Source organism: Bactrocera oleae, chromosome 2, assembly GCF_042242935.1.
Source record: "Bactrocera oleae isolate idBacOlea1 chromosome 2, idBacOlea1, whole genome shotgun sequence".
NCBI classification, from domain to species: domain Eukaryota; kingdom Metazoa; phylum Arthropoda; class Insecta; order Diptera; family Tephritidae; genus Bactrocera; species Bactrocera oleae.
Window position 1 is genome coordinate 92223435 of NC_091536.1, and position 12275 is coordinate 92235709.

General features: G+C 31.9%; 1 protein-coding gene across 2 annotated transcripts in view; it reads left to right on the top strand.

The window, feature by feature from the left end:
- hth (Meis homeobox homothorax) overlaps positions 1–11051 on the top strand; it is a 302627-nt gene extending 291576 nt beyond the window's left edge. For both annotated transcript variants that reach the window (XM_036356913.2, XM_070106000.1), the window contains 3 exons: positions 6242–6300; positions 6627–7532; positions 7841–11051. In XM_036356913.2, coding sequence (XP_036212806.1) covers positions 6242–6300; positions 6627–6787 — 220 coding nt within the window. In that variant the 3' untranslated portion in view covers positions 6788–7532; positions 7841–11051. The remainder of the gene's footprint in view (positions 1–6241; positions 6301–6626; positions 7533–7840) is intronic.
- The last annotated feature ends 1224 nt before the right edge of the window (positions 11052–12275 follow it).

Here is a 12275-nt window from a genome sequence, read left to right on the forward strand (position 1 = left end):
AAAAGGCGGGTGACTTGTGAAAAAAATGCCACAAAAGTTTCAGCGGCAAGAAACAATCGGAAACAAAAAATTCCACACTTTAACTTACGCTTACAAAAGATATTAGCGCAAGCAGGCGTTGTTTTGTTAGGTAGAAAGCTTGCTACTTTACTAGCCTTCTGCAGTTGAGGCGGGGGTTTAACAGCAGTGCTGGAGCGCCATCTTCTCGAGATTAAGCCACATCATATTGGGTGCTAATGGCCGTTAGTTGGTCATTTAAATGACTACTTCGCCCCAGCACATATACATGTGCATGCAACTACCCTTCGTAACTACGCTGACATCTACTCGCCCCCCCATTAGCTTTTAATATACACCCACTCCTTTGCTTGATTCTACTTTCTCGACACCATTTACAATTTTATGTGTTTTTAGTTAATTCTCCGCCATTTCAAGTCCGCTTAATCGCCACGTCTGCGTGCGCCCGTCGGCCACCACTGTCGATGCTGCGGCTGTTCGCATATTCAAGCGAATAAATATATTTTTTTAGCTAAATAAAAAAATATAAAAAAAGCGAGCGACCTGCCCTCACTTGGTGGTGCAGCGAAGCAACAAAGCGTCAAACCCACTTTTTAGCCTATAAATATGCTTCGCTTGCGCCGCCTGCGAAATTCCCACTGGACTACCAGCAGCTTCCCAGTCAGTTGATTTTGGGTGTTCTTTTTAAATATTCCTACATTTTTATTTTTTCGATTTGCGCTTTTCTAATCTTTTGTTGCTATTGTTGTAAACTTTTTTTTTTTTTGACTTGCCTGCGACAAGCAAATCGCCAAGGTGTCAGGCAATAAATTACCGAAAGTGTCTACCTTATGTTTTCTATTTCAGTTGCTATTTATATACAAGTATAACTGTGTAGACGTGTTGGTCTATGCTTGCTACCAAAGCATGCTGGAGCGTTCTCCACTTACTTGCAACGCAGAGCTATGGCTGCTGTCCTCCCACACTACGCTTGGTTTGTTATAAGGTGTTAGTGGGCAAAGCGCGCATCGCATTTCTTTACGCTTTCTTGCGTATTTTCTGCTAAGTGTGGCGTAAATTTGTTTAAACAGTGGAATGTTACAATTTTCCCAAAAACAAAAACACAAGAAATCCAACAGCAAATACCTTAAAAGTTTTTGCTTTCTTGTTTTATCCATTATTTTTTTGGTTGACTGCTTTGTTGGTTTTGGTATACATATTTAAATATTCTGGGTTTGTTTCCGATATTTGGTTATATTAGTGTGCTCGAGTAAGCGCAAAATTCAATTTAATTGATGCTGAAAATGGCCCTCTTAGTGGGACATCACAGATGATACATGTGGGAGTTAATTTTTTTTGTTTTTGTTTTTATTTGCTCCAAAGTTTGAATGAAAATATTTTAATTGAATTCGAAAGCGCAACTTGGCGGCGCATATGTATTGCCTTTGAGTGGCATAATGAAAATAAGTTTCGATTTAAAAGGGTATACTATTTATATATTATAATGTCTCTTTCTATGCTCGCTCATTTTGATTTATGCGAGTTGTTTGTTCGTTTCACCACCTTCACAATATTTCAAAAATTTAAGAAAGCTAAAGCAACTTGTAAAAACAAACATGGTTTTCAATTACATACCAATAGTTTCGACGTTCTCCATATTTTACAACAACAACAGCTTTTGAATCTACTCCTTGCTAACCTTACGAATTCTCGTGTCTGTGCGCAATTCTCATAAAGCTTTCGTGTTGTCAACATTTCATATGATTTTATATGTCTGACAATGTGGCAAATGTTTTTCCTTTTATACACCTATTTATATCTAAATAGTGAACATGCATTTTATTGCATACACATACACCTAACTGCTATGTCTGCTGCTAACAGAGTTCCGCTTGTAGCTGTCTAATAAAAAATTCACAACTCTAGCGATGCATGCATTAAGTTTGTCACCTCACAAGAAACGGTAATGCACCAGGTACGCGCAACGACTGTGCTACATGTGGCATGTAGCAAGTTGCATGTTGCAGTAATATGATGCCTGCTTTGGCATTAGAGCACACGGATATCCACTGACAGCAGCAGCGCAGGCGAAGAAAGCGTTCCAGCGTGCAAACGAGTAGGCAAAACACTTTTGCTTGTGAACGTCAAAATGTTGCGACTGTCGCATAATATTCAAATTTGATGATGAAGTTGTTAGTTGGTCCACGCGTTCGTACCAAACGACGCCTTCTTATTTCTAAATGACTGAAAGCGGTTGGACATAGTAATTTGTATGAGTGTGGCACTCACACGGAAATTGTGGCATCCACTATTTGTATGTTGCTGCGCTAAGTCTACAATTGTTGATTGGAAGACAACTTCGTGCATAGTTGTAGTGTTGGAGGTAGTAATGGCTTGGGCAGCGTGGTAAATTGAGTAGGTTATAAGTGTCTAGCGCAATGTGTAGAAAAAATCGTGTATTCAATAAATTTATTACATGCAATATTTATTTTTTTATTACATGCGATAGTTTTTTATGTTGTTTCTTTTTCTAACAAAAATTGCAACACCGCTTGTTTTCAACTTGGTTGACAAGAAAATTTGCTGTTGGTGAAAGCATGTTGTTAGCTGTTAACATTGAATGGAATTTGAATAAATCTGTAATTTCTTTGCCATATGCCATATTGAAAGCTAATTTTATACAAATATGTAGCTCTCGGTATTATTTTGGCACATTATTTGTCTGCGCTTCACTTGCCACATACCCATATGCACACATGCTTCGCTTGTGCCGCCGCCCAAAATTCTCATTTAAATACTCATATTTAAGCAGCTCCACGCTCACAAATCATTTACTCATCCATAGACTCGCTCAATCGCTCAATCGCTCACTCAAATGCCATTCGCCTCATGGGCGTTTACAACAACAACAATGACAAGGAGTCGCCAAAATAGCCAAGAGGCACGTAGACACTGGCAACATCATTGGTCCACAATAATAAGAGCTACATATACACACACAGTCACTCAACTGTTGCCAACGAAGGAATTCATCAAACAAATCACAAACAACTGGGTGAATATTCTTCAAAAGCGGTAGAAAAAAGCACAGTACTATATTGGGGCTATGTTAACAGAAAGTCAGCAAATATGCGCCGCCACTTTTTAGAGGGTGTTTCCAGTGGGTCGTTGCTAGGTTGAATGGCGACGCGCTAGTCGCCCAAACATTTTATCGCATCGTATGTGTATGTGTGTGTATGCGCGCATTTGCTTGTCAGCTAAGTTAAGCCGTTTTGCCGTGCAATTTGTTGCTGTTGAAATGCTCGTAAAATGGCGTTTTCGAAGGGTGTTTACGACTTTATGTCGACTATGAAAACGCTTGCCGAGAAATAGATTCTGATTTATAAAGATACGATATACGATTGTATCCTGGAAGAGGAAAGTATACACAGGTTGCATGTTCATATTCGCGTGTATGCTGTTGTTGTTATTGTAAACTTTTTGTTTTTGCTTGAATTGTTGTTTTTGTGCACACATTGCTGTTGTTATACGCCTACAATTAAGGGTTGTTTGCACATTCGAAACGCTAATTTAAATGATTTATAGCTGGTTGTAATGGTGCGGAAAGCGATTTTGGAGCGAAATGGGGGCGATGCGATGCAATAAGAAAATTATAAAGGTTGTAGCAGCAATGTGAAGATAATAAGGAAACATGTATTGTAATAAAATTATATTTACAAAATTAAAAGTTGTATATTAATTTAATTTTTTTTTTCAAATTGCAAAATAATTTTATGATTAAAATCAAAAATATTGAAAAAAAAATAAAATAATAATAAAATAATATAAATAAAAAGTTTTAAAGCAATATTGTAAGAAATGGATAAGGTATTTTAAAATACTTATAAAAAAATATAAAAGGATTAAAAATTAAAAATGTTTAAAAGAAAAAAAAATATGTTTGAAAAAATTCGAAAAATTTTATAAAAACTCGGAACTACGACAAAATAAAGTTGATTAATATAAAAACAGCTAACGTTCTTCACTATTTTCATAAATCTTAAAAAGTTGCTTTCACTCTACCACTTTTGTATTTCAAAACCCGTAACAAACAGCGCGTTTTTAATTTTTTGGTAAGACTTTACATTTTTCTAAATATAAAAGAGACATTCGAGAAAGTAAATTTTATAAAGCAAAAAACAAAAACAACAAATATACATTTCTGCTACACAAATGCGAGCAGACAAAGCCGCAGAGCTGACCGCATCAAAATGACTTTAGTGCATTAACCTCGATTTTCTGGCTGCCAAGCAATGTTTAAGCTTCGCAAATAAGCAAAATTGCTTTCTAAAGTCGAGAAATTAAAAAAAAAAAAATAATAGTAGGCAATGTCCATAACTTGAATTTGATGATTTTTTAAAGTTGCAATTGTAAATGCGTTTGTTAAACAATTTTTCGTAATTTATTTTGTTTTCTTTCTCCTGCAAGCATAATTTTTGGAACATCAAGTTTTTTTAAAACATAACTTTTTCTACACTCCCATACTTTCATATAAAAAATTGTGCGAAAAAAGCCTGTGGTTGCCAGAATAAGAAATCTGTGACCGACAAATAACAGTTATGCACCAGTCGTTGGAAGCAGTGCGTCACTCAATCAGCTAGCCACAACCCGGCAGTTCATCTACCGATTTTAGGTTGCTTTTGTTGTTGTACTTTTTAGTTTTTTTTTATTCGGCAGATATCAGTGTCCTGTGCAGATATCGGTGGTTTTTTTGCGCACCTACAGCCTTTTGGGGTAACCGCAACTAAAACGCATATAAGTTTGTAAAAAAGTCTGCAACATGTGTATGTGTGCGTGTGTGTGCCAAATAGCTCTGTCTCTCCAAGGCTTACACACAGCATTTTTTCCGTTTTGTGCAATATATGCTCGCTGGCAGTTAGTCACTTACTGTTGTTCTGGCAACCTGTCTGCGCGCCGCTGGCCTTTGCTGAGTGTCCCCAGCATATAATCACAATTGGCGGCATTTTCGCTTTTATCATGAGTTCAGGCATAATCTGACGTTTGTTGTTGTTGTTATTCTTTTCTTTTTCCGCACATCAGCACTGGTTACAAATATTTTTCATTGTTGCTACAAGTTTTTCTTTTTTTTTGTAGTTTTGTTGTTGTTGTTAAATATATAATAATAAGCAATGTCCATTTCGCCATACTTATGGCGTACCTTATTATTTCTTCCAGTATTTATTACCAATAATCATAACAAAAGTCGCTGCTGCTGCTGCTGCCGCTTGCAACCTCTGACTGTTGCACGGTCAAACAGCTTCCACGGCTTGTGTGCTTTCAATTGTGTCGGCTAGGCTGCTGTTACATTAAAAAAACAAAAAACAACAGCCACACCACATCCAGCTTGCTGTTGAGCAAAAAAACAAAAAAAAAAATACCCATAATAACAACAAAAAACTGTAGCGGATTTCGTATATGTCACTTAACTCGCGCACTTAACCCATTCCCAGCCTTTAAGCCCAAAGCCTAAAACCGCGCAGCGTTAACAACTGATCAGTCTTGCAATCATTTTGCCGATTTAGTTGGTGAATTGCGTGGATTGTGCGGATTTCATAAATAATTTATAAAATTATGCGTGGCGACTTTTTGCGCGTAGCTTTTGCTTTTTTAGCGTGTGCAACGCTTGTGTGTTCGTTTGTTGGTGAGCGGTTTTAAAGCTGCCGCACTTTTTAATTTTAATAAATTCTCACAATGCAATATTTCATCGAAGTCGGCTTTATTTGTACTTTGATTGTTGTAGTGTTCTTGTTGTTGACGCTATAGTTATTGCAGTGCAAACGTTTGCCAATTTAGTTGTAAAACACCGCCATAACTTAAAAGTAATTATTTTTTATTATTTGTTACGTCAATGAAGCCAACTGTGGCATAGTAATGGTGGTTAGTGTGGGCAAGCGCGCAATTCAAACAGGAAGAAGGCTGAATTATTATATTTCTTGTGCAGGAATTTTTTTTGTTAATTTGGAAAAATTTAATTCAGTTGATTTGTGAATACTGGAGCGAGATATGAGCAGTATAATCATAAATATCAAAAAAAAAAAATTTAAAAACATAATTACATAGTATATGTAGGTAAACATATATAAGATATAAAAACCAAAGTTAAGAAAAAAATTTTAAAATTTACTTTAAGAAAATTAACTATAGTCACTTAACCAATTTTTAAGTGTACATATAAATATTAAAAAAAATTATTTTTTCATTTCAGGTTTATTAACGCGAGGCGAAGAATTGTGCAGCCAATGATCGACCAATCGAATCGTGCAGGTAATTAAAATTTTAAAAGAATATACATATGTATATATTATTAAAAACAATTTTTTTTTTTAAATTTAACCTCTTAGTTATTGTTTTAAAATTAAATTTGAATTAAGTTTTTTAACTTTTTTTTTTGTAACTTTTTTTTTTTAAATTAAAATTTTTATCATTAATTCTTTCCTAATTTTCTTAAATTAATTTTGTTTAAAATTTTATTTATTTTTTTACTTTTCTTTAATTAAATTTTTTGTTGTAGTATTTGCTTTTTTAAATTATTACAAAATATGAAAATAATTTTTATAATTTTATATTTCACTTTCTTTACCTCCTTTCAGTCTATACACCACATCCGGGTCCATCGCCGTACGGTCATGACGCCATGGGCTATATGATGGATAGTCAAGCGCATATGATGCATCGTCCACCCGGTGATCCCGGTTTCCATCAAGGTTATCCCCACTATCCACCCGCCGAGTATTATGGCCAGCATTTGTAATTAACCGATGTAGTTGAGAGTCAGGACTATAGTCAAAGTCATGGGCAATCAACTTTGGAGGTGGCAACAGCAACAGAAGTAGCAGCAGCAGCAGCAGCAGCAGCAGCGGCAACAGCGGCAGCAGCCGCATTGGTGTCCACACCAACACTATCAACATAGCAAAACAACAACAACAAAAATGTAAACTAAAGTAGTTAAAATGCAAAAAAAAAAACAACAAAAGCACCAAAATACTAAAGAAAAGAAAAACAAAAAAAAAAAATATGAAAATCAGCACACAATTATCTCAAACATGCAAAGAAAAAACACTCGTGCTAGCAAAAATTGCATAATCGTCGATGAAAACTCATTTCTCAACCCCACATCGTAGCGGCAGCTGTAGACTACAACAACGCATGCACAACTACTATTGCTGCAAAATGTCTTGTGAATACATCAAACCCCAAAAAATAAACAGACGATACACTCAACTTACAGAACTTTGACTACTACTTCAAATACGTCAGCAATCAGCAATGTACCAGCTTTATCAACACCCACACATACACACGTCAACAACTTTGCTTTACTAACGCCTATCGCCTCATAGACATACGTAATTGGGCTTTAAGCGCCAGCAAAATTTATATCCTTAAATATTTTAAATGTTTTCATGCAACAAAAAATTCGTAAAATTGAACTAGAAACAGCAGTTTTTGTTTAGGCTTTGAAAAAACCTCTTGCCTGGATATTTTGCCTCAGAAGTGTAAGTATTTTAATTTAAAACTATTTTATTCAAAGAAAAAATTATTAATTTTGCGATTTATGTCTGAAACATGATATAACTTTACTAACAGAGAATTTAACATTTACTTAACATTTAATGTTATCACAGTCAGCTGATAATGTAAGGCATATTAATGCAAAATTTTTTGAAGTTTTCCGCTGAAAAATATTTAAGTGCGAAATAATTATAATTTTTACTTTTTATTTTTGTAATTTAAGACAATAATTATTTATTCAGTAAAAATAATTGATAATAATTAAGTTTTCAATTTGATCTTATCTTTACAGGACTTGGATTTTTTAAGTGATTTCTGTGTCTAAGACTAAATGTGCAGAAAACCGTAACCAAAACTGTACACTGGAGTGCTAAAACCGCAAAAATATTAAAACTCACAAACTTGCAGACCACGAAAAAAAAATTTTGAGTACTTAGAACAAATTGTAAATGTAAATAAGATTTATGAAAAATTTGAAGCTGCAAGAACTATATAATTTTCATAAACTTTAAAAAAATATTGAAAAATATAATTGGTTTTAAGAAACGCCGTAATAATTTGCTGAAGAATATTGAAAAACCATAAACTATATACACTTTCAAATAATATTTAAAACTTTTCCACACCAAAAAGCGCGTACGATTTTTTTTTTTGAAGCTTTTTAAGAGCTTTCTCACAAGTTTCCACAACAAAATATACTGCACATATATTTCTAACTTTCTACTAGCACACAGCAATGCTTTGTTATATAAACGCTGGACAATTCTTGCGCTTACTGCTTCAACAGCTTCCTACTTTTACCGTGACATACACCATATACTCCACACACACATGCAGTCAAAGTTCAAATTTGAGCGTATTACGCAGAAAGTTGTTGATCTCCTTAATAAATGCGACTTAAAAGCAAGTACACGGTGTAAAAGCATACAGATAAATATACATACATATAAAATAAAATATATGGTAACTGAGCAAACAAAACGGACTTAAATATACGCAAAATAAAATAAAACAATGAAAATATTTAAACAAATTGTGGCAATATCAGTAAATTTAAATAGTAAAAATATACATACATAATAAATGACTAAAAGATAAAAACAAAAAATAAAACAATATAAATACAAATAACTACAAGCATATGTATAAATAGCTACTAATTCTAAAGTACATAGTAACATACATCCATACACACTATTGAAACGATGATATTATTTTAAAAGCTTGAAATGCAGCAAACAAATGCAAAGCGCGGAAAAGGCAAAGAATATATGCAAAAAAAAAAACAAAAAAGCAAAAATATAAATATAGCTTAAATTAGCAGCAAATTTCAGAGCACACAAATTTGCAAAAACAAAAATGAGAAAATAAACTTTGTAAAAATTCATAAGCAAATGCGTAAATTATTATGTAATTAGAAATAAACCAACTTTATATGTTTGAAAGAAAAAAGGCAGAGCAACATGTAAAGCAAAACATTTGCATCGAATGTGAAAATGCAAACGAAAACAAAAACAACACTTAACTGCGCACGCGTTGTAAGTTAAACACGCCCACTTTGCAGCTACAAGAAAAAGAGAGCTACACACACTCACATGCACACCAGAGTCGAATTTTGCAAACATTGTTTTTGTTTTTGTTTCTGTCAGTGTAAACGCAAGCGTTTCAGTCTGTGTAATTGCGAACAAGCCGAAAACAAACACGAAATTCAAATATTACAGCAACAAAGCATAAGCAAACTACTTAAGGCACGTTAAGTAAAAGGAAATTAAATTAATATAAATGAATGTATTTGTAAAAAAAAACAACAACTGTATTTGTATGTAGAATAAAAAATTGTGTGAAAAGTTTAATATATATGTATAGATATGTAGGCACTACTGACCTATAAAATGAGTATAAATTTAAATGGATTTTTTTTTCAAATATAATTAAGTTGCAAAAAGTGAGTCAGAAGCGTGAAAAACAGAACAAAATTAAAAGATAAATGCTAAAGGAAGTGAGCACAGTAAGATATTAAAAAAACTAAACAAAAAATGCCTTGCACAGATACACACATACAAGCACGAGCTGCTAAGTTAAAGTAAAATTTAAAACAATAAAAAAAAAATTGGCAACTATGTAAAAAATAATAATTTGCGAAGTTCTTAATTTTTATTTAAAAGTTTGTTTAATAGTATATAAAAATTTTTTTTATTAAAATTTTACAAAATTTTTTTTAACAAAAATTGAGTTAAAAATTTTTTATTACCAAAATTTGACTTAAACCAAATTTTTTTTATACAATAATTGAGTTAAACACTTTTTTTTACCAAAATTTAATCAAAACAATTTTTTTTTTCCAAAAACTGAGTTAACAAAAATTTAATTTTACACAAAAAAATTTTGAATTCACAAAAAATTGTTCAAATTTTGTATTTTAACCAAAAAATAGACATTTTAGTGTAGCTTCTTAATTGTTGATGTTTGCTTTACAATCTCACAATGCAAAAAGGCGAAGCATTCTTAAGCGCAAGCGTTAAATTAAATGAGAGAAAAATGTTATGTACTATAAAGTAATATGTATTTAAAGGAACAAAAGAAATTTTAGTTTTATTTTAAATTTAGTTAGTATTAAAGCTTAATTTTAGTTGTAGTTGAATTCGCTTATGATGGTCTATAACAAAAACAAAAAAGCAACAAAAACAACCCTTGAATTTCAAGTATGTGAGAAAAACAAAATAACTGATATTTGTTTAATCATTTGAGAGAGAAAGAAAGAAAGAAAGAGAGAAAGAGTATCCACAATCTTGCTTTATAATGTTTAATATAACAGTTATGTATGTAAATTAAATTACATTTAAATTTTTAGTTTAAGCACAATAAGTTTGTTTGCGTAACCTACTAAGCCACTACTTTATTATAATCCTTGTCCTTGCCTCCCGACGCCTTCCACTTATAACCCTAGCAGCCCCAAACATTGGCAGCTCAAGTTTCAAGCGCAGCTAAGAAAATATGCGTTTTTCTAATGTAAAATATATTTCTAAAAAAATTTAAATTTTATTATGTTTGGTAAAAATAAATATTTTTCATTATGTTTTTTTGAAAACACGCAAAAAAAAAACAATAACGAATTTTGCACTTGTAAAAAATTATTTATATACATACACACACACATAGAAATATATGTATAAACGTACATGAATATGTATTTCAGTAATAATTTAGCAGTTATTTCAATTGCTTTAATTTAATTACTGTTATTACTTTGATTGTAATGATAACTGTCACTTCTCTTTGTATGTAGCATTGTTTGTTTTACTTTATAGCAAGAAAAATATAATAATTTTAAAAAAGAAAGTTAAGTGAATACATGCAAAAAACCTATATACATAAATATATAATTTTAATTAATTTACTTATAATTATTTTACTATTAAATATTATTATTATTATTATATTAATAAAACAATTATTATAATAAAGAAATGAAGGATTTTAAAGAAAATTGAATGAAACACAAACACTTTTGGTTTTTTATTTATTTTACACACTGGATTATTTCATTTTTATGGATTTTGTTGTGCTTACTGACTTTTTTATATATCAAAATTTTTATAGTTATTTTTCTTAACATTTTCGTTGAATTTGCGCTGTGATTCTAAACCTTTGACAGCCTCTGTAGGGCAATTTTTAAGATATTGGTGTGTTTGACAGACTCTGTAGTGGTGTTCATTGGATATCTTTGGAAGTTTTGAAAATTTTACATAATTAAATAAAGTTTTTTATAATATATATACATTTATATTTTAACAAATAATATACCTTTTACATAAGTACCATAAAAATTACAGCCGAATGCGGTGGTAAAAAGTGAAAATCTTGCGTAGGGAGAGCGAATATAGCTTCTCAACGCCATCAGTTTATTGTAGTAATCGTGAAGACTTTAAAAAAGTTTTGTAAATTTACATATTTTTTCTATAAGTTATCCATTTTTGTATACAATTGGTTTTGTTAGCCATCTTTGACAAACTGTAAAATTCCCTAGGAAAATGATTGCGACATTTGTAATAAGATCTTTCAGAAAAATCAAGCTTTTAATCATTAAAAAAAACTTTGCCAGCGATTAAAAATAAATTCCAAAAAATTTAAATTACAACTTTATCTGTAAATGTGGCAACGCTGTTACCATATTACTACCAGCAAAATGTATGTATGTTCTGCGAAGAAATAAATTTTCCTAACTCAGAAAGAAATTTAGTTAATTTTTCTGAATCTGAAAATATTAAAAAATGTAGTTGCCAATTGTGAGCACTTTGAGTGTAAATATAGCAACGCTCTCACCATATTATAACAGATAAAGTATAAATGTTCTCTCAAGCAATATTTACGTCGACTTCTATGCATTTGCAAATATTTTGATAACAGCAATGGACTCATAAACCATTACTTTGTAAGACTGCGTTCAGACGAGCACTCTTTTTGTCACTCATTATCGGCAAATTCTCTTTTGATATCTCTTTTGATGACCACCCGAGCGACACGAGTGCGTCTACTTGAGTCGGATAATTTCTCGCATTTTCTGTTACATGGTTCATGTACGCGGTGTATAAAAATATTTTTGATTAACTAATTTTTTTTCCTTATTCACACTTTTCTAAAATATTTGTACTATATTATGAAATCGGGCGCTTTTGCAAACAATGAAAAGAATTTAAAAATGGAAAGAAATGCCTAATTGCGTAGCA